We start from the raw sequence: 23,670 nt of genomic DNA, 5'->3' as shown, positions 1-23,670 counted from the left end.
AGTTTTCAACTTCCACACCCACTCTAAATACATGACTTACAAAAAGCTTTGTCACTTCAATCACATGTTAGATGACATTTTATTTCTTCAGATTTCTCCCTCCTTATAAAATACACTAGATCAAGAAAACAATTCATTGAGAAAACAATTCATTGAGAAAACAAATCAAAACATAATTGTTAAAAACTCAATAAGTCAACAAAACCAAAAGATGAGGAACATTACTACTGCAACCCGGACAGTGTTACTGCTTGTTATTACAATTTTAATGGTGACTGCGTATCATGGAGAAGCCATAGCATGTCCGCAGGTAAACATGTACTTAGCACAATGTTTGCCTTATCTAAAAGCTGGGGGAACTCCTTCTGCAATGTGCTGCAACGGACTTAATAGTCTAAAAGCTGCTGCTCCTGCGAAATCCGATAGACAAGTAGCTTGCAATTGCTTGAAGAGTGTAGCTAATACAATCCCTGGTATTAATGATGATTATGCCAAACAACTCCCTGCTAAATGTGGTGTTAATTTGGGAGTTCCTTTCTCTAAGACCGTGGACTGTAACAGGTAGGCATATTGGAGTTTCTATTGATCTATTACGGTGACATGTGTAATTGTGAGAGCTTCTAACTAAATAATCATCTAATTGACCTCTGTTTTATTTGTTCTGTGAACAGCATAAACTGAAGTGTGACTACCAACGGCCATGCAGCTACAATAAAATGGATATACTAAAAGAACAAAAGCACCATGACCAGATTACACGGATACTCAGTATATTTTATCTTCTGAACATATATTTTCTAGATTTAAATCATATATATAGTTCTTGGCACATAAAATGTGATATTCCCACATATACATTTTCCTCTTTGCACTCACAGCCTCTTAAAATGCAGCTCCCACAAGCTTCTGAAATTTACCGTACTATAAAATCCGTGCGAAGATACGCAATAGAACCATGATAAATGACTTTTGTGAAATTCGAGTTCTTAAGATATTATTATCCGCATTTGCATATGAAGTTTTCCACATTTGTTTGACATACACGATTGAACCAAAGCAGTTTTCTAGTAAGAAATTAATCGATTGGGTTAAAACTGTAAACGTGAAAAGTAAAACTGTAGTCATCATACTGAACAAACATAGGGTACAAGGGAAATTATTATTCTTGGAAATACCTGAAAGATGGGAAATTTTAATTTCAGTATCGAATGACGCCCAAACTCTTCAACCAAGGGAGCATCTCCTCCAATCCTTCCTTAAGGCTTCGAGGGTTATAACCAAGTTCTCGCTTAGCCTTGTCACAAGAGTATGCCCACTGATGTCTCAGCACTGTCACAGTCTGTTCATTACAAATTACTACGACTTAAGATTATTCTATACCAAATAAGATAATCTATAATATGTTGGCAAGTAATGAATGCAATTGAAACTCACCGGAGGACTGATAAGTGGAAGCTTTCCTGTAACCCGAGAGATTAGAACAGATACCCATCCGTATGCGTTGATTGCCCATAATGGAATGCTAAAGTTTGGCTTCTTGGTTCCAGTAATCAGTGCAGCCATATCAAAGACAAGCTTGAAAGAAGCATTTTCCCCAGTGAGTAAGTATCTCTCACCAAGCCTACCTTTTTCCATTGCAGCAATCTGACCCTCCACAACATCATCAACATGGCTGAAGGAGTATCTATCATTCCCAGAGCCAATATATCCAGGTAATCTCCCGTTAAAGCGTTCGATTAACTAGAAGAACAACATTTCGATTAGTCTACCTATGAGTTGTAATTAAAGGAAATCAAATTCTGAAACGTATCATCACTTTCACCATCCCACCAATGCAACTCTAATCAGCAAAAAAGGAAAAGATTGAATAAACGTAGAGGGAATTGTACCAATCTAGCAACCATATTGCCTGTAGTAAGCTTGCCTGGACCATAGATAACACCAGGATACAGCAAAATTATAGGCAGACCATCAGAAGCAGCATTCAAAGCAATCTTATCAGCAGTAGCCTTAGATCTCTCATACTCCGTGCAGAAAAATTTCTCACTATGAACCTTATCACAAGACCAGATCAAATTAGAATGCAGTCGAAATCAAATAAAACACACACAAGGAACAAAATCAGGAAATTAGAGTTAAACATACTTGAGTCTCATCAGCAACAGATCCATCAGTAGACCCAAGAGCGAAGAAGGAAGAAGTGTACATAACCTTCTGCACGGTCTTCGTCTCCTTAACTGCTTCCAAGACGTTCTTCAGTCCACCAACGTTGACCTAAGCTTCAGAATCACCACCAGAACTCATGATCTCTCCGATTTTTGGTCGTAATAGACTTTAAAACGTGTAACCAAAAGCAAGCTTACTGAGATGAATCGGGATGGATCAGGAAGCCAAGGCTCGACTAAAGCCGCGGCGTGGAAAACGATATCGCAACCGGAGCAAGCATCCGCTAGTGAACGGTAGTCCGTAACGTCTCCGTAAGCGAGCTCGATTTCTGGAGGTAGATCAGAGAGGTCACTGGTGCGACGGACTAAGGCGCGTACGGAGTGGCCGCGACGGTGGAGAGCGTGGCAGAGTCGTGCGCCTAAGTAACCAGTAGAGCCGGTGACCAGTATTTTCATTTTTTTTTTAACCTTTTTGGAATACTCAAGTTTTATTTTACATAAAAAATCTATAAAAGACGCTTTTATACCCAACACCACACGTAATGAGTAAAAATAGTAAAAAATAAAAAAGGAAGGTTTTGGTTGTATAATTAAATGAGCACATAAAAAATAAAAATAAAAAGAAATTAAATAAAGCTCTGTCTCTCTCTCTCTCTATCTTTATCTTCCACGATTTGCTTTTTCCGGCGGAAGAAATCGAAATCGAATCTTCTTCTCTATAAGTGTGTGTGCCCGATTTGAAGCAGAGGAGAGTGTGTTGTTAGTAGTAGTAGGGAGTAATTCGAAGCTGAGATCTTGAGGGAATGGTGGGATGACGGCGGAGTGGAGATGGCGAGGGGAGGAGGAGAATGGATCGCCGGAGGAGGAGGAGGAGGAGGAGGAGGAGCTGGAGTTCTCTCTTTCAAAAGAATCACTCTACTCGTTTGCTTTTTCAACATTCTCATCGCTCTCTTTGTTCTTCGCTTTCTCTATTCTTCTTCTCTCCACATCTATTCCAATAACGACTATGGTGCGCCTTTTTTTTTTTTCCTTTTTCTGATTATCTTCTTCCTCCGATTGATTCGTCATCATGATGATTTTAGAAGTAGTATCTGATGCAGAGCTCTTTTGTTTTGTTCTTTTTATCCAGTTGTTAAGTACACAGCAGATGAGATTAGGAAAATGGAGGAATCTATTCGGATTCGAAGATCAAAAGAACCTACCGAGCTTGTTCAATTGGTTAGTCTACTACTGCAAAAGTTTCTATTTTCCTCAGATAGATGAATTTGATTGATTTCTCATTATGTTTCCATTGCTCTACGAAACCATTAATTTTATAGGTGAAGAAGCTGAAACATGAGGTCGCCGTTGCACAATCAAATACTGAACTGTCTCCTAATGTTAAACACAAACTAGTTGATGAGATCCTGCAGCGTTTGAAAAGCTCAGAGGAGAAGTCGAATATTACCCAGCTCAGAGGTTTGTGCTATTCCCCTACATAAGAACAAAGGGATGTCTTTGTTTTTGCTACTGTACTTTCAGAATCAGTGTCAAATATAAAAGTCTTTTATTTTCAAACTGCCACAAACTTACAATTTATGACTTTTCCTGATTAAATATCTGCTAAGGATCTGTCTTCTTCCAAAATTTGATTGTAATTTGTCTTATTACCTGTGAAAGATGTGGTCGATATCAAGAACTCAGTTTAGTAAAAAGCATTTATGTTGAAGTGGAATATAGCTCAATCTTTTCTATGTTCTTTAGATTTAGCTTACTTAACATTTTCATACGCCTCTCTAATTCCTTTCTATTTTGTCATGATATCCACCTTGTCAAGAAATTATATTTGTCATTATATTCACTTTACTTGAATAATTCTTACAATTTATTTATGTACTGACAAGGCTAATGAGCCATATGTGTTAATTCATAGTTATTTACAAGAGTAATAGGAATAAGGTGGAAGGTAGGAATGGGTTAATTTGTTTTGTTAGAGAAGTGACAAAGTCCTTACTCCTAATAATCTAGACTTTGTGACACTCGGTTGCTTTGAGACACTTGTTCCTTTGATCTCATTACCATAGTTATCCTTTGGCACATTCATGTCATCCCTGTATTGAACCTTAATACCTTATTATCTTCATTTGGCGAACAGAAACTGTAGAAATGTGGCGCAGTGAGAAGCTGAAGGAAGTTAAAGAGCTGATTCAAGAGCAAAATGGGGTAAACTCCACCCTCGTATTGGAGGAAGCAGGTATTTTCCTTGAGAGAGATTACTGAGTTTCTCAACTTGAGAGCAAAGATTCATTTTATGAGATCCTCCGGATAATCTATCATTGTTTTGTATAATTAGAGGGAAAATTCTTTTGTTCTGTAAATATCTAGGGATGCTTGTAAGAGCTTTGGAGATGGAGTGGGATGTGCTGTCTGAAGAGATCGGTTTCTGGTTACCTGCTGAGGTTACCAATGAAGAACACGATGATAAACCTGAAGGAGAGGAAGAGCCTGGTAATATTTCTTAGAAAAAAAATTACATTCGTGATCTCTGTTTTTTTTGCAGTTATTTGGGTGGAAAAGTGTGCTGACACTGGCAGATTCAAAACTCATGAGGTTGCACATTTTTTCCTTTCAGAGGAGATATTAGCAGGCAGACCAGTGCCAGCTGTATGTAATGCAGAGCTTCACACAGATTATGGTGGTGCTGCAGTGAGATGGGGACTTACACATCATAAAGAGAGTGCAGCTGATTGTTGCCAGGCTTGCTTAGACCAGGCAAGGCGTGCGAAACCTGGAGAAATGAGATGCAACATTTGGGTTTATTGCCCATCTGAGTTTGGTTGCTTCTCTCCAGATATTTATGAGCATAAACATCAGGAATGTTGGCTTAAATACGTAAGAGCTTACCTCGTTCACTTACTACTATATACCCAGTTCTCAGTTTCCTTGAGATATTACTCGTCCAAGTTGGTTTGAAAGCTTGTCTGATACAAATCATGTCTATGTAAATTGCAGGCAGAGAAGCCAAAACAGAATTTTAAAGACAGATACTCTGAGACATACAGAAACAACCACCCAAAAGCGCCTTCTATAGTTCCATGGGTTTCAGGTGTTGTAACGGCTGCTTGAGCAAAACCCATGTGGACAGATTGATGGGACAAATAGGAGTTAGTTTTGGTTTTTTCTCAGTTGTGTTAACATTTTGAGAGTCTTGGAACTTGGGAGTAACGTACCAAAGATGCTAACATCTTTGGCCAAATGTATACGTACGAGAATAGAATGTTTTGTTGTTTTTTGTTAATCGTGTTTAAACACTTGTGGCTTACCAAAAAAAACACATGGTCCAAGTTGAATATGGTTTGAGAAATCATGTTTTTTGTCCAAGCTTGTTCGATTTTTCTTATTGTGGATGAAAAGCTATCTATAGACATCGATCAAATGACTGTCTCCAGTTTCTGACAAAGAGTTATGATGAGGAAAAAAATCAGAGTCAGGTTGTATACAACACAATCTAAACAGAGCCACTTGATTATTAAGAGAATATATTTGTTAGCTTTCTTGTGATTTAGTTAGGGTCAAATGCTTGTGTGGTCTGTAAAGTCTATCATGTTATAGAACATGACATTACAATTTATAAACTCAATAATGAATGAAAATAAATAGGAACTAGAAAAACGGAGGGAAAAGAGAAAAAGAGAGGTGTTCATCATCTTTTGTTTCATTGGCTTATTCTAATTACAGACTTTTGATCTAATCCAGTGTGTTACCTCTCTTTTCTTGTCTAAAAATAAACTTCTTAATCCAAAAATCAATGACATTCCCTTCTACTTTCTTCGGTTTTTCCTTTTCCTCTTGTAAGCTCTTTTCATTGATTGTTTCTCTTGGTGACCATCTTCGTTCAAACGTTTCTCTTGTAAGTTTTGCTTTCTAGGCATCCTCCAATGGAGGATTTAAAGACAATAGAAGCAGTATCTCCTCCAGAAGATTCTACTGGGACCTCAAATGTTATTGATAATGGTGAAATTGTAAGGCCTGATGAGTTGCAGCAACCTCAAGCAATACCAACAATACTCGAAAACAATGAAGCTATTCAACAATCATCTCAATGTGAAGATTCAACAGAAAATGGGAAAACTTATCTGGATGACACTTTTTTACCCTCAACTTTATCAAACTCTCAAGTAGAAGAAACACAAGATTTTCAAACTACTCCTGATCTTGTTTCTCCCTCTGTTGATATTGTTCTGCCTCGCGTAAACACCAAGTATGGAGCAGAGCGCACAACAAGAAATGGATTGTCTCCAAGATCTCTGTCCCCAAGATGCATTGGATCTCCAAGAGCACTCCTGTCTCCGAGATTTGCAGGATCAACATCACCACTGAGCAATGGAACACCAAGAAGTATGGATTCTTATAGAGACTCAATTGATACAGCATTACCTTTTGAATCTGTTAAAGAAGCCGTCTCAAAATTTGGCGGAATTACTGATTGGAAAGCACATAGAATGCAAGTATTAGAGGTATATTTACTTGTGTCTGTATATACATATCTGACTTATTTGCCTAGAGTTGTACTCACTGTTTTTGGTTGCAGCGACGCAAGTTTGTGGAACAAGAGCTCGACAAGATCCAGGACGAGATTCCTGAATACAAAAAGAAATCAGAGATGGTCGAGAAGTCAAAAATGCTAGCGGTTGAGGAGCTAGAGAGCACAAAGAGACTCATAGAAGAGTTGAAGCTTAATCTTGACAAAGCCGAAACAGAAGAACGACAGGCAAAACAGGACTCTGAGCTTGCCAAGATGAGAGTTGAAGAGATGGAACAAGGAATTGCTGATGAAGCTAGTGTTGCAGCTAAAGCACAGCTTGAAGTGGCTAAGGCAAGACATACATCCGCAATTTCAGAATTAGAATCTGTCAAGGAAGAGCTACAAAAAATTCAAAACGAGTATGATGCTTTGGTAAAAGAAAAAGAGTTGGATGTGAAGGAAGCCGAAGAAGCGGTTCTTGCTTCTAAAGAAGTTGAGAAGAAAGTTGAAGAACTCACTATAGAGTTGATAGCTACAAAGGAATCACTGGAATGTGCGCATTCTTCTCATTTGGAGGCGGAAGAACTCAAGTTTGGAGCAGCCATGCTGCGTGATCAGGAGACTCATCGGTGGGAGAAAGAGCTAAAGCAAGCAGAAGAGGAACTCCAAAGACTTAAGCAGCATATAGTTTCTACAAAGGAACTAAAAGTGAAACTTGAATTTGCTTCACCCTTGCTGCTTGATTTGAAGAAAGAATTGGCAGATCATATGGAATCATCCCAGTCGAAGGAGGAAACAGGTTCCTTGGTAGCAAACAGTGAGATTTCATTACAGGAAAAAACCAATACAGATATACAAAAGGCTGTTGCTTCTGCAAAGAAGGAACTCGAAGAAGTGAATGCTAATGTAGAGAAAGCAACTTCTGAAGTGAACTGCTTAAAGGTAGCATCCTCTTCCTTGAGACTGGAAATTGAGAAAGAGAAATCAGCACTTGACTCAATCAAACAAAGAGAAGGGATGGCATCAATAACGGTTGCTTCTCTAGACGCTGAGATAGACATAACGAGGTCCGAAATAGCTTTGGTTGAGTCGAAGGAAAAAGAAGCCAGAGAAGAAATGGTGGAGCTACCAAAGCAACTGCTACAAGCAAGTCAAGAGGCTGAGGAAGCGAAATCATTCGCTGAACTTGCTCGTGAAGAACTAAGAAAGTCTCAAGAAGAAGCAGAGCACGCAAAGGCTGGAGCCAGTACAATGGAGAGCAGATTAATTGCAGCGCAGAAAGAAATTGAGGCTATTAAAGCTTCAGAGAGGCTGGCATTAGCTGCTATCAAGGCCTTGCAAGAGAGTGAATCTAGTTCAAAGGACAATGCTGTTGATTCTCCGAGAACCGTAACACTGACAATAGAGGAGTACTATGAGCTTAGCAAGCGTGCTCATGAGGCTGAAGAAGAAGCCAACGCAAGAGTTGCAGCAGCGGTTTCCGAGATGGAGGAAGCAAAAGAAACAGAAAAGAGAAACTTGGAGAAGTTAGAAGAAGTAAACAAAGAGATGATTGAAAGAAAGGAAACACTTGCAGGAGCAATGGACAAGGCTGAGAAGGCTAAAGAAGGGAAGTTGGGTGTAGAACAAGAGCTGAGAAAATGGAGGGAAGAACATGAAAAAAAGAGAAAGACTGGCGATAATGAAGTGAACATAGAAAAAAGTCACGAAAGAAGCATTGAAGGGTCGAAGGAGAAAGAAGCTGAGACTAATGAGTCAAACAGAACAGAAACAGATCCAGTCCCACAAGCTACTCCTGGAAAGAAAAAGAAGAAACTTTTCCCAAGATTTTTTATGTTCTTGATGAAGAAGAAGTCACATAAGTGAGTTCGATGTAACTGATTGTGAAGACTTCTGTAATGTATAAATCTATACTATAATAGAAGATTTAAAGCTTCCTCAGTGTAAACATGTCTGAAACCCAACAGGACCAAGGTTTGTTTATGTGATATGAGTTAGTCCAATGAATCAAATAATACACAGTTGCCAATTGAAACGTGGAAAAAAGTTGAGCACCTTTCTAGCAATTTTTTCCCCAGTAACATTCATAGTCCTGTTAATTCGAGTGAATTGGATAAGCTTTCTTCATTCTACAACATCTTTCAATGAAAAAGAAAAACCGAAACGTTTACAATACGATCTTAAAAAGTCAAGCCAATGAAACTTAGCAACATCATTAGATGTCTTGTCTCTGAATCTAACAGCGTACTAAGAGCCAGAACATTGAAATTTCACATGGTTACAAACAGACTTGAATTCAGATTATGTAAACTTGTGGTCCATCACTTGCCTGTCTCACCAGTCACCGCTTGCTGGATAAGCTGAAAGAGCTAACCTTCATGGGAGTTGCAATGACCAAAGGCGCTTCAGGTGAACCAGAGATTGCAAAGTTGTCATTCATGAAGCGACTGTCCACGATAGATTCATTTCGAAGGACTATCTTGTAGCAGTAGCATTTCTTCAGCCCTTCCTGCTCATGGTAGCATTCATGAGATCCATTCTTCACTTGCTGAAAGTTCCATATCACACTGAACTTTCCAACAGTTGCAACCACATGACGCTCCTGTTTCCCATCTTCCGTGACCTATATATCAAAATTTTCAACAAGAAAGGATAGATAAAAAGAGTCAGGAATCAACTATTAGTAAAAAGTCATTTCACTACAAGAATGATTCAACACTAGTAAAAGTTCTTTAATCAAAAATCAAGGTTGAAACACAAGGCAACTGAAGAACACTTTGACTGTAAAAATTGAAAAGTGTGCCATATTGAAAAAGACAAAGTACAGTTTGTCCTGCAGCAGACTAGACATTTTTAATTGTATTCTTCAACTCAAAAAAAGAAAGAAATGGCATAGAAAACTCTGGTTTTGGGGTGCAAGAAACATTCAGGCATCTAGAGTTTGTATGCACTATACTATGAGCAAAACATGTAAAATTTCAAGAATGTGACTTTGTCAGCATGAATATAAACTGCAACTAGAGTTTTGCTTACCCAAGAAAACTGAGCATTGCGGAACTTGTTGTCAGCTCCAGCTAAATGGGCATCAAGAGGTCTCAACTTAAGCAGCCTTGGTGCGGCAATCTTATTTCCCATGCGGCCCTCGAAGCCGGTCTTTGCTTTGCCACTTTTATCCGTGAAAAGGGTACAGATAACAATCAAATATGTGTCAGTTGTACCAACTATCCATTTCCCATCGAATGTAGCATCCACATGAGTAACAGGTGCACCCAGTCCAGGGAAAGCCGTCTTTGCCTGCCTCATAGTGTTGCTAGAGTAAAGTCTAATCTTTCCATCAAGAGAGCCAACAACAATTGAGCCATCACCAGTAGTCGCAAAGCACTGGAAGTTAGTACCTCTAGAAAACTGATGCCCCTGAGCCCAATTCAAGACAGGAGTATTCGCAGTAGCAAGATCCTGAACCATTCCATACCGGTCACGCATATCCCACCTGCAAAGCCTATTGTTATCCAGACCAAGAAACGTTGACGCAGACGGGTCCAATTGAGCACCTTTACCATCATTAGTAATATCACTCATAGAGATATCCACACCATCTTTCTCAAACTTCCACTCAGAAATAACCTTCCCGGTCTCAATGTCAAGCTGATGGATTCCTCGTGAATGAGGCGTTTGACTCATAGGACTCATGAGCAGCATGTTAGTCTCAGCTCTCATGAGAAGAGCCTTCTTGGGTGCAGAGGAGTGAGCCCGACCATAACCAGGCTCAAAGTTAACACAAACACCTTTCCCTTGAATCCCCTGCCTCATGTTCTTAAAAACCTGAATACCAGAATCCCCAACAAGAAAACTATTATCCAAAGCACCTAGAGCTAAGCTATGTATACCCTCACTTGTAGCTTCCTCAAAGGCCTCAGTCAAATCCTGTGTATCTCTCGCAGGAGTTGCAGATCCTCCTGGGCTCTGAAGCAAAATATCATCAGCATCTTCCCACATTGAATCATCAGCAGCTTCAGGATTCGCCCACCCAATGAAATCTTTCCCATAGATTTTTGCCTTATTGGCTTCATTCATCTCAACGCCATGATTGTTCTCAAACAAGCAATTGTTAAAACTGCTCACAAAAGCAGAGAAATCTTCGCCGCTTGCGAATTTTATAGCCCAGACAGCTTTAGCAACGAAATCAACACGGCGTTGATCTTTATAAGCCTTCAATTGCATCTCATCAGAGACTTTTTCACGGATCTTGCTTCCGACTTTCAAAACCCACCATTCGTTATCCACATCTCCGTTCACATCATCGTCGTCGTCGTCCTCATCATCTCCATCTCCTTTTTTGTCGGTCTTAACGAAACAGTAAGCAGTCAACTTCTCAGCAGTGACCCATTTGGCTTTGGGTGTGTTCCCATTGATGTATCGGAAAAGGCGAGCTGAGTTCTGGGTAGACGAAGGGGCCTGCGCCGATGGGTATTTCAGCTTCAGGGCTTTGAGTTTCGCCTCGACGTCGTCTAGTGATGAAGAAGGAGATTTGGAGCCACCGGAGGAAGAAATGAATAACGTATCGTCCCTGGAGTCTTGGAACTTGTCTTCCTCTTCTTCGGCCTCTCTGCCTTCTTCGTACTCTTCATACTCATCCTCCTCATCTGAGGAACAGATCTCTAGATCTTCATGACTGTGAGCTGCTCCCATATCGAAAGAATCCTAGTGGGAAATGAAAAGAGCTAGAGAGAGAAGAGAGAATCTAAAAAACAACGGCAATGAGATTGAAACGAGAGGGTGGGAAACTGAAGAAGACAAGACGAAGAGCGCAAGTTCGAATTTTGAAAAATTAGGGTTTTCTCAAACCGGCTATAGCCAGTAAGTAAGTACCCTGCAGAGTAGTACAGTACTGTACTATTAAAATACCGGCTACAGCAAGTTGAAAACAAGTTCAATGATTTGGTTCAATTCAAATTTCAAAATAAAATTGCTGGTCCGATTTTTTAGTGGTACGGTTATGTTTTTCTCTAAATTATTTGTAGGCGTATAAAACGTTGCCGTTGTACTCGGAGTACAATACGTTATCGTTTTTGATGTTGATATCGTAATACGTTAACGCACAGTTTTTTTTAATTTACTCGGAGAGAAGTGAAATTGGGAGAGAGGATCCAACCACGCGACTGAAACGCTGAGACCTAGATCCCGATAATCTCCGGTTTCTTCACTTCACTGTCTCCTCCGTTGTTAGGGTTTCTCTCAGGTCTATTCCTTGCTCTCTCTCTCGATCTTATTTCTTCTCTTTCAACTGAGATGGATTTATTGTTTGGTTTCCCACATTAAATTTGTTTTTGTTGCTGAGAAGAAGAATTGTGTGAATTGATTTCTGATTTATATATTGAATTCCTCGATATTGATTCATTGAAATAGCAATTTGTCTTCTTATTTCTGGGTTTGTTAATAAAAAAAAATGTAGTAACTTGGAGAGTTGAGTTTCCTTAATGTCAATCTGCTTATAAACAATTTGAGATTAACCTTTTCATTCTTAAAGAACTCAACTTTAACTCTTTGAGGTGTTAATTTGCAACAGACATGTACATTAGTGTTCAGTTACCATGTCCTGTGATCACCCTTGTTCTGTAAAGCTCGTAAAGACTTGAGCTTTTTTTTTATATATATTAAGGTGGCTTACATGAGTTTTTTGGTGTGATGCAGGTTCACATCTTTTCGAAAGTTATTGCAACTTCTTATGCGTTTCAAATATTCGCTTGTATGCGACAAGGCTTAGTGGGTGGGACATATATATAAGCTGAAGGAACTTTTCTCTTATCATGGAGACTCTATGGACTCTTTTGTATCTCCTAGAACCTGCACCAGCCACTCTCATTGTCACAGCTGTCACTGTCACTTTTGCATCCGCTTTCCGTGCACTTAACTATGGCAAAGAGATGGAGAGAAATCGTGACTTCTCTGAAGCTTCCATTACACTAGATAGCTCCCAGGCCTTGATGATCCCAGTAATGAGCTCTTGCAGTTTGCTTCTCATGTTCTACTTGTTCTCTTCTGTCTCGCAGCTCCTGACTGCGTTTACAGCCATTGCTTCTGTTTCATCTCTCTTCTATTGGTTATCACCATATGCTGTATATATTAAGACGCAGCTTGGTCTGTCTGATCCCTTCGTCTCACGCTGCTGCTCCAAATCGTTTACAAGAATCCAAGGATTGCTACTTGTGGCTTGTGCTGTGACAGTTGTGGCATGGCTCATCTCTGGCCATTGGGTTCTGAACAATTTGCTTGGGATCTCCATCTGTATTGCGTTTGTCAGCCATGTTCGTCTGCCCAATATTAAAATATGTGCTATGCTACTCGTGTGTCTCTTTGTATACGACATATTCTGGGTTTTCTTCTCTGAAAGATTCTTTGGTGCTAACGTTATGGTTACTGTGGCAACCCAGCAAGCATCAAACCCAGTTCACACAGTAGCTAACAGTTTGAATCTACCTGGACTGCAATTGATCACTAAGAAACTGGAACTGCCAGTGAAAATTGTGTTTCCTCGGAACCTATTGGGAGGTGTAGTGCCCGGTGTGAGTGCCTCAGATTTCATGATGCTTGGTCTTGGTGACATGGTACATACTAAAACCCTTCTTTATATGTTTACTAACTGTAAGAAATGTTCTTCGTCAGATTATAGTTTTAACTGATTTATTATATTGTTCCAGGCTATCCCCGCAATGCTTTTGGCTTTGATCCTCTGTTTTGACCATCGAAAAACTAGAGACGTGGTGAATATTTTCGATCTAAAATCTTCCAAGGGGCACAAATACATATGGTATGCACTTCCCGGATACGCCATTGGCTTGGTGGCTGCTCTAGCAGCAGGTGTATTGACCCATTCACCTCAGCCAGCTCTACTTTATCTGGTAATATATCTCCATCTTTTGAACTTCTTTGTTCCGTTGATGTTGCATGAAAAGTATATATTTTACATGTATCTGTGCACAACAGATTATCAGCACTTGATTCAACCGAAAGTTTGGTGATAGTACCTTTCTAGTTCCAATCCAATGTTTGTCCTAAGTTTGTTGATAGTACCTTTCTAGTTCCAATCCAGTGTCATTTTTGTATATTTTTATGAGCTCATTTAGTGTGAAGTGAGTGTGTGATGTTTAATCTGTTTTCGATGTGGGGTATATACAGGTACCATCGACATTAGGACCGGTGATCTTCATGTCTTGGCGGAGAAATGATCTTGCGGAGCTGTGGGAAGGTCCTGCGTCATCCAATCTCACTGAGAAATCTCATGAAATAGAGATATGAGTTTATATATCAATCAAAGATTATTCAGAAACCTAAACTTAAATAAATAAAAAACATTAAACAAAGACGTTTAGTAGGAATGATATCAGATCAAGAGTTCTTGTATTCTTAAGTTGACAAAAAAAAAGAAAATCAAAACAACAAAGGAAATAGTCGACCAGAGAGAGATGTTGTTGTCTTCATGTCCCCTCATTTGTTTGCGTTACACATATCTTTCATACAACCAAAATATTAAGTTCTTTCTTCAAAAGTTGATCCTTTTCTAGTTTTCTTATTATTAGAGACTAATACCGATGGTAAAATAGTAGGTGTTAATGTTGAGCTTAATATTTAAATTATGTCAAGGTTTAAGTGTGTACCAATTACACAAATTTAGTATAATTTATTTTCCACTCAAATTCTTAGAACTTTTCATTTTTCTCTATAAAACTAAAACCCACTAAGATTAATTAACAATAAACCAACAAAAACAAAATTAAATTAAACATATAATACCAACAAAATATATATAAATATACAAAACACTATACATGTGCTTGTAACGTATTTGAAAACAATTGTCTAAGAAACGTAGTGAAGAAATACGTAGAAGATATATATATTAGACCCTCGATAGACCAGTAGTATCATGAAGCGTATAACACTTGCCAAAAAGTAACAAAAGGAAGAAACATTTACAAGTTCAACTGTTCTTGTCTTCACCGGATAAGGAAGTGGAAGAATGTACCACTAAAAAATTCCGCGTCGGAAGCACTCAGTGTTAAAGTGAAACTGACATGCGATTTACATTAAAAATACCAAACTGTCTTGTCCATTTCTACGGACAATATTGCTAGCTAATGGAAGCCAGCTACATGTATCTCGCTTTCTCCTTGACTTTTTCGTTTTCTTGAGTTCTTCTCTTCAAAACGAGATGCGTCTATAAGTTTTGCACACATATTAGTCGCTGATCAAATCCGCCATTATCTTATTCAGCACTAAAATGTCTAGATTTCAAGAATGTAGACAAGTTCTAGATTGGTCGAACCATCTCTACACCGTCCACATTTCCATAAGGATTCTTTTTTTTTTTTTTGAAAAAGGTATAAGGATTCTTTGTTCAAACAAATATATACTTCATCTGAACAAAACGGAACATCATCAAGCTCCACAATCTTAAACAAAACTGAAGAATTTATGGGATCTAACGACGTTTATTTAGGTTTGAGACTTCTCATAACTATATATCACATGTTTTTTAACCTTTTGGCAACAAAACAACTATAATTCTTTTGGTTAAGCATTTTGTTTTAATTAGTTAATTTCAAACTCTCTCATTTTTTATGAAATTTTCATTCATATAAAATAATCAAAGTTTAGATCATAACTAAAAACTTGGTCAGCTATAGCAAGCGTGAGGTATTAGCCAGTGTTTTTAATTTTATTTTAAACTTATTGAGGTAATACATATATATATAGTGCTATTAAATAAAAATTGTGTGGACAAAGCGAATTCGAGTTTCGGTAAAGGAAAGAAATGGTCGTATGTGTCAACACTACGTGCCACTTTTCATGCAATAACATGCAAATTAGGTCAGCCATTTGGAATAAAATAACTATAGTTTTCACTATGATAAGAGTAAACGGGAAGGCACAATAGACCACTATCCCAAACTTTAATATGCTTCCACCTCATCATGGGACCAATCAATACACAAATTAAAATGTAGGTGTGTATATATATATTCCAACCACTCCAATATGAAGCGTCTCTGATTGCGACTTCGTACTATATATATAAGCGATATACAGAGTGAAGCTGCTTAATTAAACTGATTATCATACTAACAAGACGTAAGATAGACAATAAGATGATTAGGGCGAATATAGTGAGCGTGATTCTGTTGATGCATGCCATTGTTGGGTTTCCTTTTCATGCGAGAGGCTTAAGTATGACTTACTACATGATGAACTGCCCTTTCGCCGAACAGATTGTGAAGAACAGTGTTAACAATGCTCTTCGAGCCGATCCAACATTAGCCGCAGGTCTTATCCGTATGTTGTTCCACGACTGTTTCATTGAGGTAACGTTCTCTCTCTCTCCATGCATATTCTCATTAATCGTGTGTTTTACGTTATTTTTTTTTTTGGAGAACTTAAGTTTCCTTTTGTCCTATTAAGGGATGTGACGCGTCGATTCTGCTAGATTCAACAAAAGATAACACCGCGGAAAAGGATTCGCCTGCGAATCTGAGTCTACGTGGCTACGAGATCATAGATGATGCAAAAGAAAAAATCGAGGATAGATGTCCTGGAGTTGTATCTTGCGCAGATATTATTGCCATGGCTGCTAGAGATGCTGTCTTTTGGGTAATTAAGCGAATTAAGATTTTGAACCCTTGATTAAATATATTAAATATGATTAATTTGTGTACTTAATCTAATGAGTAGTTGGAATTATTAGGCTGGTGGTCCATACTATGACATACCAAAAGGAAGATTTGATGGTAAAAGATCGAAGATAGAAGTTACAAGAAATCTACCTTCACCTTTTCTCAATGCCTCCGAACTCATTCAAACTTTTGGCCAACGTGGCTTCACTCCACAAGACGTTGTTGCTCTCTCTGGTGAGTTCTTTTACATCACTCTTGGATTCCATACGTACGCGTGTGTGTTTATATTTCTACTAGGTATTAATTAGTATTTACCTCTATAAAGGAAAATACGTGGAACTTTAGCTCAAAATTTTTTTAGAACGAGAATAAATTTTTTTATTGTTTTATTAGTTTCATATTATATATATATATATATATATATATATTATTTTTTTTATTGGTTATTCTTATTGTTTAAATACAACTAAATTGTGGATAAATTTGTTCATCATATAAAAGAATTCAAGACAATGAATGCTCTAGAATCTGTTTTGGTTTTAACTTGTGGAATATAATATAGGAGCACATACCCTAGGAGTTGCACGATGCTCCTCCTTCAAGGCTAGACTTACCGTCCCAGACTCTTCAATGGACTCGACGTTCGCAAACAGTCTTTCCAAAACTTGCAGTGCGGGTGACAATGCAGAGCAACCCTTTGATGCGACCCGCAACGATTTCGACAATGCTTACTTCAATGCACTCCAGAGAAAATCAGGAGTCCTATTTTCAGACCAAACCTTATTCAACACTCCAAGGACCAGGAATATCGTTAATGGCTATGCTTTCAACCAAGCAAGGTTCTTCTTTGATTTCCAACAGGCCATGCGCAAAATGAGCAATCTTGATGTTAAACTTGGCTCTCAAGGTGAAATCCGTCAAAATTGTCGGAGCATTAACTAGCCTAGGCCATATATATATATATATAGCTATGACTATGATTTATGTATTCATGCTCCCACTTTTAATTATATCGACTCTATCATATATATGAATCATGAAGCTCCTATATCCTCCCATGTAAAATTTGTGTACCTTTCGTAATATGCAGTTGTATACTTAAGGATTGTGGGTTTCAGATATCCATCAAAGCATAATACTTTGTGATCTTGTATTTAATTTAGGTTTATGAGCTTTTATCTCACAAAAATTGAGAATTAGTAAAATATGGTTTGTATATGTATCTAAAAGAGTAATAAAAGTGTCCAGAAGAGTAAAATAAGTGGGGGTTATTAGTTTGAGATTTGAATAAAGTTTTAAAGATTTCAAATGTTATGTAGAATCTGTTGTTATTAGATCATGATTTTATTAAACTCTGTTAAAGTTTAGTGTTATTAGTTTATGATATGTAAAAAGTCATTTAAAATCTTAACAAATTTGGGTTATTGGATTCAGACTTTTATAAAGTCATTAAAAGTTTTGTGTTATTCAATTAAAACAAAAAAAATCTAGGATTGTTAATTATTATGTTATTGGTTCATGATTTTAGACACTTTCTTTACAAAATAAAGTCATGGAAAGTATCATAAAAATACAGGGATTGTTTGTAGGAATTTAAAAGATTTTAGAAAACTAATCAACAAAACTCTCTAGCAATCTTTAACAATCCTTCATTTCTTCACTTTTAATGATTTTATTGAACTCTTAAAAGTCTTCATACATACCTACATTTCACATGGGACCATATCCAAGACCAAAGTCTCTTATCTCGGTTGAACAAATCTCCGAATGTATAAATTACAAGATAACACAGAAGGGACCTTAAAATGTCTAAAATTTGATATAAATGTGTAATATGTTAAACTCATGTAGCGAATAAACAGAAGACGAGACCTGAAGCAGGGGGTCAAGAACAGTTAATGAGATACAAATGTGAATCAAGAAGTTACAACAATCGTCAAGTAACTTTAATGACATGTTTGGGTTTTAGCTTTCAACAACATTCAAATCCCTTTTCATTTAACACTTACAAACCCAATCTGATCCTCATGTATTCACTTAATAACCAATAATAATATGCAGCAGGAGAAACTAAAACCCTCAATAAATACACCCAAAAAGAAAAAAGAAAAAAGACAGAGAAAGCATCCGTGGTCGAATCCTATCTGGGACCCGAGGGGTATTCGTTTTCGATCTGGGAAGTGGAATCGCCAATGATCCAGCCAGACACGGCTGGATGATGCGTTGGGTAGTTGAAATCTTGTCTGAACATTTCCTCCTTTTGCCATTCTTCCCATCTCTCAGCTAAACCATCTCCTTCAAGCATTCTTACAACTTCAGACATTTTGGGTCTTTCCATTGGTGAACTCTGAGTGCAGAGCAGAGCCACTTGGATTAGTTGCTCCACTTCTTCGTCTATGTAATTACCCTGAAGATCAACATCTACTAGTGCTTCCAACTTCTTCTCTTTTAACAACCCTTTCACCTGGTACCAAACAAAACACCCCTAATTAACACAAACAGAGAAGCAACACAGATCATTAAAGTATACAAGTGGGAAACACATGTTATATACCCAGTCTAGTAGCATGACATCATCGTCATTCGCAAGGCGAGCAAGATCAAAAGCCCTTTGTCCAGTGATGAGCTCAAGAAGCATGACTCCATATCCGAAGACATCTGTTTTCTCTGATGATTTCCCTGTAGAAAGGTACTCTGGGGCAATATGACCAATTGTACCACGCACTGCAGTTGTCACATGTGTGTCTTTGTAGTCCATGAGTTTTGCGAGTCCAAAGTCCCCAACCACTGCTTCAAACTCTTCGTCCAACAATATATTTGCAGCTTTCACATCTCGATGAATGATCTTTGGGTCGCAATGATCATGTAAATATGCAAGCCCCCTTGCTGATCCCAACGCAATACGCTGTCTCTTTGGCCAATCAAGTGGTGGCTGGGACTCAGGCCGTTCTACAGAGAAGATAAAACATAAGATTACTACATATTTAACGATCAACTTAAAACCAGTTTCCCTTGTCAGTCAACTTAGCAGAGCTATATCTACTATGGTAAGCCCAACTAAGAATAGAGCATTCTTAACGATGGGTAGGTTAAAAGAACAACATTGCAAAGATATATTGCAGTAATTGGGAGACAAAGAAAAGAGTACAAGATGAGAGATACCTCTTAAACAAGAGGCAACACTTCCATTTGCCATGTAGGGATAAACAAGTAATCTTTCGGTTGGAGTCATGCAAAATCCACGAAGCCGAAGCAAGTTTCTATGAACCGCCATACTGATCATCTCAACCTCAGTTTGGAACTGCAGTTCGCCACCTTGGGTACGCTCCTCTTTCAGCCTTTTAACCGCCACTAAAGTACCATCGGCTAGCCGTCCTTTATAAACTTTACCAAAACCACCTCTACCCAATATGTTCTTGTTGCTAAAATTATCTGAAGCAACTTGTAGTTCACGCAATGAAAACCGCTTGAGTTGTCCTAAATGAACCTCTGGGTCCTCTTCAGCTGCAAAAGACAGGTAAAAAAACAAATCAGCTACGGATGTCTCATAAGAAAACAGGCAAAGCAAGTTTCACTAACCTGGTACATCAAAGAAGTGGTCCTGTGGTTTCTTCCTTCGCCACCAAGCAAGTGCAATGGCCGGAACAGCAAATAGAAGTGCAGCACCAGCAGCAACTCCTCCCGCAATTGCTCCAGTAATTCTATTACTCCCTGCAAGTATGATACGAAGAATATTTTTCTTAGTACATAACAGATCGGCTTTATAAGTACCATTTCAAAGACAAAGACAATATACAAAATGAAAAACCTGCAGGTGATGGCGGTGTAGGGGAGATAGGAGGAGGCGGAGATGCAGGAAGGGGTTTCAACTTGGTGTTGGCAAAACTGCAGACAACTTTCAAATAATTAATTCATTATTTTCTGAACTGCCCACCAAGATTTAAAATAGGAGAAAGAAGCAAAACCTGATAGGTGTGAAAAGTGAAAAGGAACCATTAACAGGAATATCTCCAGTGAGAGGATTGTTCGAAAGATCCCTGCATTTCAAGATGATATCATTTTCTGACGTAATGCCCAAGATTGGCCAAACAATTATCAGAAACATGACAAAGGAATTTGAGAGAGACAAAGTTGTACTCACAGAACTTGTAGCGTCGAGACAGCAGTCAAAGACCTTGGGATTTCTCCAGATAAGCTATTGTTATTGAGACGCCTAATCACCAATAGCAAACGACCATGTCACGAATAGGTGGATAGACATTAACCAGTCATGAGTTTATACTGACGAACGTAGAGCTTTTATACATTAAAATAGAGGTTGTTCTAAAATCTCATCCGACAAAATATGAAGTTGAATAAAAAAAAGTATATTTTCCTAATGAGCCTCTTAATACTACAGATGACAGTCACTCGGAACATCTTGCTGGTCCGGTGGAATTAAGTGAGTACACGGATATCCGTAACTATAACGTTCTGATTCCATTTAAAAGATCTCCAGAGCATTAAAATAGACCATATGATACAACATCCTAACCTCCTAGAGAACCAACACCTTTTCATTTAGTAAAAATAACTTAGCATCTATGTGGCCACACTACTTTCTGACGCCAGTAAATGTCACAACACGTTGTACGAATAGCTTTTTAAGGAAGACAAACTCGATCAAGGAAACTGAAGACAATAATTAGGCTGCTTATTAAGAACGTATTAAAAAGAAGAGAGTAAAATAAGGGAGCATACAAGAAACGGAGTTTCTTAAGCCGGCCGAGAGTTGATGGGATAGGACCGCTTAAATTGTTCAAGTAAAGATCCAAGCTCACCAATTCCGTCAAACTTCCAAGCTGCTCAGGGATTGTCCCAGTAATGTTATTGCTATAAAGCTCCCTGTCATTACACGTCTCAAATATTTATTTCCACCGGAAAGATATATAACTACTTCACCAATAATATATGATAATGCAAAATTATACAGTTATATGGAACATTTTCACAATTTTTTTACCACAATGCACCAAAAGCTAAAAGCCGAGTTTTTTTTAAGAAGAGAAGACTTACAAATACTGCAAGTTTGGAAGCTGACCAAGTTGCATGACGAGCTGTCCAGATAGATTCGCATTCCCAAGGTCACTGAGCAAAACATAGGAAATTCTGAGTAGATGCGAAAAACGAAAACATCATGGGGCTACTAACGAGATAGAGAAAGAAACTTACACACGTGTAACACTATTGTCACTATTGCAAGTAACATGAAACCAAGTACATGGAGTAACAAGAGTAGCATCCCAACTTTGAAGCACCTTGTTAGGGTCGGCTAAACTGTTTTTCAATGCACTGAGAGCATCACCTACAATTAACACAAATAAGAAAAAACAGAGAAAAATCAAATTACTGTCAAACTTTGCAAACATCAAGGACACAGCATCACTAAATCAGTCGAAACAGAGAAATCAACATTATAACTCAAAGAGCAGCAAAACAAGCAGCTTTAGAGTTAAAGTGTCCTCCTTTAGGCGAGAACAAGTAATCATAAGGATCCAGTAATGGAAAAGTAGTGGGTACTAGAGTAATGACTAATCGAACCAGCCGATTCCGCAGTAGTCAACAAGAATGAAATATAAAAGACAAATGAGAAAAAAAAAAAAAAAAAAAAAAAAAAGGGGAAACCTTCGGCGTTGCCCGCAGCTCTGAGAACCAAATCCAAAACCAAAATAAGCCAAAAGAAGCCAGGAATCAATCGTCGTTCCATTTATATCCAAGTTGTTCCACAGATTAACAAACAAAACCCTAAAATACTACTTCACCGTTATAAGCATCAGAGAAAGATCCATCATTGTTTTCACACAAACACACACACCCCCAAGAAAAGAAAGGATCTTGAAATCCCCGATTAAGCCTACTAACCACAGAAAAGGAAACCCCAATAATAAGAGAAAAGCCCTCAACGCGTATTCACCCGTTGACTTAATTTGAAGAAGAGAAAAAAAAAAAAAACCAAATCGAAGGAAATCAAAATAAAACGGAAGCTAGATTTTCCGATATTGAAACGCCGAGATCGCTGACCGTTGACTCAAGAGAGAGGAAAACCCAGTTTTGAGAAAACGAAAGATGAGGAAGAGGAAGAAGAAGAAGAAAAAGATATTTCCTGGAAAAATACTATAAAAAAATAACAGAGAAGAGAAACCAAGTTATCGGAGGAGGTAGGAGCAAGGAAGACGAAAATTTGTTGAATAGAAAAAAAAAAAAAGAAAAGGAAAAAGATTAAAGACAACAAACAAAACAAAGGTTCTTCTTATTTTACTGGGGTTGAGTTGAGTAGTTTGGTCTACAGTGAAAAATTAAAAGGAAAAAGTAAGAAACGAGAAAACGACAAGGTGATGATGACGTGGAGCATTTTCAAAAGCTTATTTAAGCTAGTCAAAGTCAAAGACGCACGACTTCATTCGGAATCATGTTTGTTATGTTATTGTTCTTTCCTTCGTGTATCCATCATCATCCATCCATGGTTATGATGATAGTGATGTACCATCATCAGACACTTAATTCTCATCGGCCCATCTCAGTTTTCCTTTCTTTCTTTCTGGGCTTCTATATTGTTCTTTGGGATTTGATCAACCTAGTCCATTTATTTCAAACAAATGAAACAAAAACGGATCTGTTGAATATTAGTATTTGGCAATGTTTTCACGCCCGGCCCGGACCGGCCGGTCCGACCGATTAACCCGTGACCCAGAAATTTTATCGGTTTAAGTATAGTGTTAATAACCGGTAGTAATAAAACCGGTAATACCCAGAAAAACCCGCTATTAATCCGCGACCCGGTGAACCGGTTGACCCGGCCAGTTAGCGGTTCAAACAAAACTACTTGATTTTTTTTAAAAAATATAGGGATTCACAATTCTAATTATTTTAAAAACTTTTTCTTCCTTTATAGCTTAGACGGCAACACACATGACTCACCACACACCTCTTTTCTTCAACTTCTTTGTCATCTCTCATGCTTTGCATAAAAATAATTTGATTGTTTTTGGAGATGTTTCATTAGCGTTTTTTTTATTTTTTTATTTGAATTTAAAAGTTTTAATTATTTATTATTATTATTAAACTTCGTATGTTTATACTTTGTTAAACATGATATTCTTTTTCCAATATTTTTAAAAATGTTTATTTTATATAAATGCATTAAACATATTTTATTCAGTTGACCTGTGGTCGAACCCGGTTGACTTGATGACCCAGTGACCCGGGAGCTAGTCCGGTTCACAATCCGGGTCGGGTTTCAAAACATTGGTATTTGGAAAAGAAAAAAAATGACGGTAGAATTAGAAACGATTGG

General features: G+C 38.0%; 8 protein-coding genes across 12 annotated transcripts; 5 read left to right on the top strand and 3 right to left on the bottom strand.

Annotated features, from left to right (window-relative positions):
- Nucleotides 1-136: 136 nt before the first annotated feature.
- On the bottom strand, nucleotides 137-2,654 carry LOC104716825 (uncharacterized). Of its 5 annotated transcripts, none has more exons than XM_019231293.2 (6): nucleotides 2,364-2,642; nucleotides 2,146-2,274; nucleotides 1,890-2,054; nucleotides 1,435-1,740; nucleotides 1,176-1,339; nucleotides 137-503 (listed from the first exon to the last, which is right to left on the bottom strand). In XM_019231293.2, the coding sequence occupies exons 1-5, from the start codon at nucleotides 2,619-2,621 to the stop codon at nucleotides 1,199-1,201; spliced, it is 999 nt and encodes a 332-aa protein (XP_019086838.1). In that variant the 5' UTR covers nucleotides 2,622-2,642; the 3' UTR covers nucleotides 137-503; nucleotides 1,176-1,198. The 5 variants fall into 5 exon arrangements, with proteins under 5 accessions (XP_019086838.1, XP_010432574.1, XP_087325036.1 ...); XM_010434272.3 differs by having other exon boundaries at nucleotides 137-410; XM_087468910.1 differs by lacking the exon at nucleotides 137-503 and adding an exon at nucleotides 968-1,094.
- Nucleotides 212-851, top strand: LOC104716824 (non-specific lipid-transfer protein 11-like). The gene is made up of 2 exons (XM_010434270.2): nucleotides 212-561; nucleotides 672-851. The coding sequence occupies exons 1-2, from the start codon at nucleotides 212-214 to the stop codon at nucleotides 679-681; spliced, it is 360 nt and encodes a 119-aa protein (XP_010432572.1). The 3' UTR covers nucleotides 682-851.
- Nucleotides 2,655-2,993: 339 nt separating the features above from the next.
- On the top strand, nucleotides 2,994-5,525 carry LOC104716823 (uncharacterized). Its single transcript, XM_010434269.3, has 7 exons — nucleotides 2,994-3,174; nucleotides 3,295-3,383; nucleotides 3,485-3,623; nucleotides 4,300-4,398; nucleotides 4,530-4,652; nucleotides 4,777-5,036; nucleotides 5,157-5,525. The coding sequence occupies exons 1-7, from the start codon at nucleotides 2,994-2,996 to the stop codon at nucleotides 5,268-5,270; spliced, it is 1,005 nt and encodes a 334-aa protein (XP_010432571.1). The 3' UTR covers nucleotides 5,271-5,525.
- Nucleotides 5,526-5,966: 441 nt separating this feature from the next.
- Nucleotides 5,967-8,704, top strand: LOC104716822 (protein WEAK CHLOROPLAST MOVEMENT UNDER BLUE LIGHT-like 1). The gene is made up of 2 exons (XM_010434268.2): nucleotides 5,967-6,661; nucleotides 6,736-8,704. Exons 1-2 carry the CDS (start codon nucleotides 6,083-6,085, stop codon nucleotides 8,533-8,535), a joined length of 2,379 nt encoding a protein of 792 aa, XP_010432570.2. The 5' UTR covers nucleotides 5,967-6,082; the 3' UTR covers nucleotides 8,536-8,704.
- A 74-nt stretch (nucleotides 8,705-8,778) lies between these two features.
- On the bottom strand, nucleotides 8,779-11,545 carry LOC104716821 (protein CYPRO4-like). Its single transcript, XM_010434267.3, has 2 exons — nucleotides 9,703-11,545; nucleotides 8,779-9,292 (listed from the first exon to the last, which is right to left on the bottom strand). Exons 1-2 carry the CDS (start codon nucleotides 11,356-11,358, stop codon nucleotides 9,011-9,013), a joined length of 1,938 nt encoding a protein of 645 aa, XP_010432569.1. The 5' UTR covers nucleotides 11,359-11,545; the 3' UTR covers nucleotides 8,779-9,010.
- Nucleotides 11,546-11,595: 50 nt separating this feature from the next.
- Nucleotides 11,596-14,215, top strand: LOC104716820 (signal peptide peptidase-like 1). Its single transcript, XM_010434266.2, has 4 exons — nucleotides 11,596-11,908; nucleotides 12,361-13,274; nucleotides 13,368-13,568; nucleotides 13,846-14,215. The coding sequence occupies exons 2-4, from the start codon at nucleotides 12,477-12,479 to the stop codon at nucleotides 13,963-13,965; spliced, it is 1,119 nt and encodes a 372-aa protein (XP_010432568.1). The 5' UTR covers nucleotides 11,596-11,908; nucleotides 12,361-12,476; the 3' UTR covers nucleotides 13,966-14,215.
- Nucleotides 14,216-14,923: 708 nt separating this feature from the next.
- LOC104716819 (peroxidase 47) lies at nucleotides 14,924-17,526 on the top strand. The gene is made up of 4 exons (XM_010434265.3): nucleotides 14,924-16,028; nucleotides 16,126-16,314; nucleotides 16,409-16,571; nucleotides 16,900-17,526. The coding sequence occupies exons 1-4, from the start codon at nucleotides 15,816-15,818 to the stop codon at nucleotides 17,277-17,279; spliced, it is 945 nt and encodes a 314-aa protein (XP_010432567.2). The 5' UTR covers nucleotides 14,924-15,815; the 3' UTR covers nucleotides 17,280-17,526.
- A 692-nt stretch (nucleotides 17,527-18,218) lies between these two features.
- Nucleotides 18,219-22,814, bottom strand: LOC104716817 (BRASSINOSTEROID INSENSITIVE 1-associated receptor kinase 1). Its single transcript, XM_087470632.1, has 11 exons — nucleotides 22,002-22,814; nucleotides 21,549-21,681; nucleotides 21,393-21,464; nucleotides 21,078-21,221; nucleotides 20,479-20,550; nucleotides 20,303-20,374; nucleotides 20,146-20,222; nucleotides 19,917-20,048; nucleotides 19,500-19,841; nucleotides 18,892-19,286; nucleotides 18,219-18,801 (listed from the first exon to the last, which is right to left on the bottom strand). The coding sequence occupies exons 1-11, from the start codon at nucleotides 22,081-22,083 to the stop codon at nucleotides 18,478-18,480; spliced, it is 1,845 nt and encodes a 614-aa protein (XP_087326758.1). The 5' UTR covers nucleotides 22,084-22,814; the 3' UTR covers nucleotides 18,219-18,477.
- Nucleotides 22,815-23,670: the final 856 nt, after the last annotated feature.

The sequence above is a fragment of the Camelina sativa genome, chromosome 10 (genome assembly GCF_030686135.1).
Source record: "Camelina sativa cultivar CO46 ecotype springtype chromosome 10, ASM3068613v1".
Taxonomy (NCBI): domain Eukaryota; kingdom Viridiplantae; phylum Streptophyta; class Magnoliopsida; order Brassicales; family Brassicaceae; genus Camelina; species Camelina sativa.
The sequence above is the reverse complement of the archived record's forward strand: the minus strand, read 5'-3'. Positions and strand labels throughout refer to the sequence as shown.

Coding starts and splice junctions, on each gene's coding strand:
- LOC104716824 (XM_010434270.2), top strand. CDS start 212: ATGAGGAACATTACTACTGCAACCCGGACAGTGTTACTGCTTGTTATT.
- LOC104716825 (XM_010434271.3), bottom strand. CDS start 2,621: ATGAAAATACTGGTCACCGGCTCTACTGGTTACTTAGGCGCACGACTC. Junction 1,741..1,889: donor GCAATATGGTTGCTAGATTG/GTACAATTCCCT, acceptor TTGTTCTTCTAG/TTAATCGAACGCTTTAACGG. Junction 1,340..1,434: donor TTCCACTTATCAGTCCTCCG/GTGAGTTTCAAT, acceptor TGTAATGAACAG/ACTGTGACAGTGCTGAGACA.
- LOC104716823 (XM_010434269.3), top strand. CDS start 2,994: ATGGCGAGGGGAGGAGGAGAATGGATCGCCGGAGGAGGAGGAGGAGGA. Junction 4,653..4,776: donor TGAAGGAGAGGAAGAGCCTG/GTAATATTTCTT, acceptor TTTTCCTTTCAG/AGGAGATATTAGCAGGCAGA. Junction 5,037..5,156: donor AGGAATGTTGGCTTAAATAC/GTAAGAGCTTAC, acceptor TGTAAATTGCAG/GCAGAGAAGCCAAAACAGAA.
- LOC104716822 (XM_010434268.2), top strand. CDS start 6,083: ATGGAGGATTTAAAGACAATAGAAGCAGTATCTCCTCCAGAAGATTCT. Junction 6,662..6,735: donor ATAGAATGCAAGTATTAGAG/GTATATTTACTT, acceptor TTTTGGTTGCAG/CGACGCAAGTTTGTGGAACA.
- LOC104716821 (XM_010434267.3), bottom strand. CDS start 11,358: ATGGGAGCAGCTCACAGTCATGAAGATCTAGAGATCTGTTCCTCAGAT. Junction 9,293..9,702: donor GCAATGCTCAGTTTTCTTGG/GTAAGCAAAACT, acceptor TTTGATATATAG/GTCACGGAAGATGGGAAACA.
- LOC104716820 (XM_010434266.2), top strand. CDS start 12,477: ATGGAGACTCTATGGACTCTTTTGTATCTCCTAGAACCTGCACCAGCC. Junction 13,275..13,367: donor TGCTTGGTCTTGGTGACATG/GTACATACTAAA, acceptor ATATTGTTCCAG/GCTATCCCCGCAATGCTTTT. Junction 13,569..13,845: donor AGCCAGCTCTACTTTATCTG/GTAATATATCTC, acceptor GGGTATATACAG/GTACCATCGACATTAGGACC.
- LOC104716819 (XM_010434265.3), top strand. CDS start 15,816: ATGATTAGGGCGAATATAGTGAGCGTGATTCTGTTGATGCATGCCATT. Junction 16,315..16,408: donor CTAGAGATGCTGTCTTTTGG/GTAATTAAGCGA, acceptor TGGAATTATTAG/GCTGGTGGTCCATACTATGA. Junction 16,572..16,899: donor AGACGTTGTTGCTCTCTCTG/GTGAGTTCTTTT, acceptor AATATAATATAG/GAGCACATACCCTAGGAGTT.
- LOC104716817 (XM_087470632.1), bottom strand. CDS start 22,083: ATGGAACGACGATTGATTCCTGGCTTCTTTTGGCTTATTTTGGTTTTG. Junction 21,465..21,548: donor GACAATAGTGTTACACGTGT/GTAAGTTTCTTT, acceptor TGTTTTGCTCAG/TGACCTTGGGAATGCGAATC. Junction 19,842..19,916: donor CCACTTCTTTGATGTACCAG/GTTAGTGAAACT, acceptor TGTCTTTTGCAG/CTGAAGAGGACCCAGAGGTT.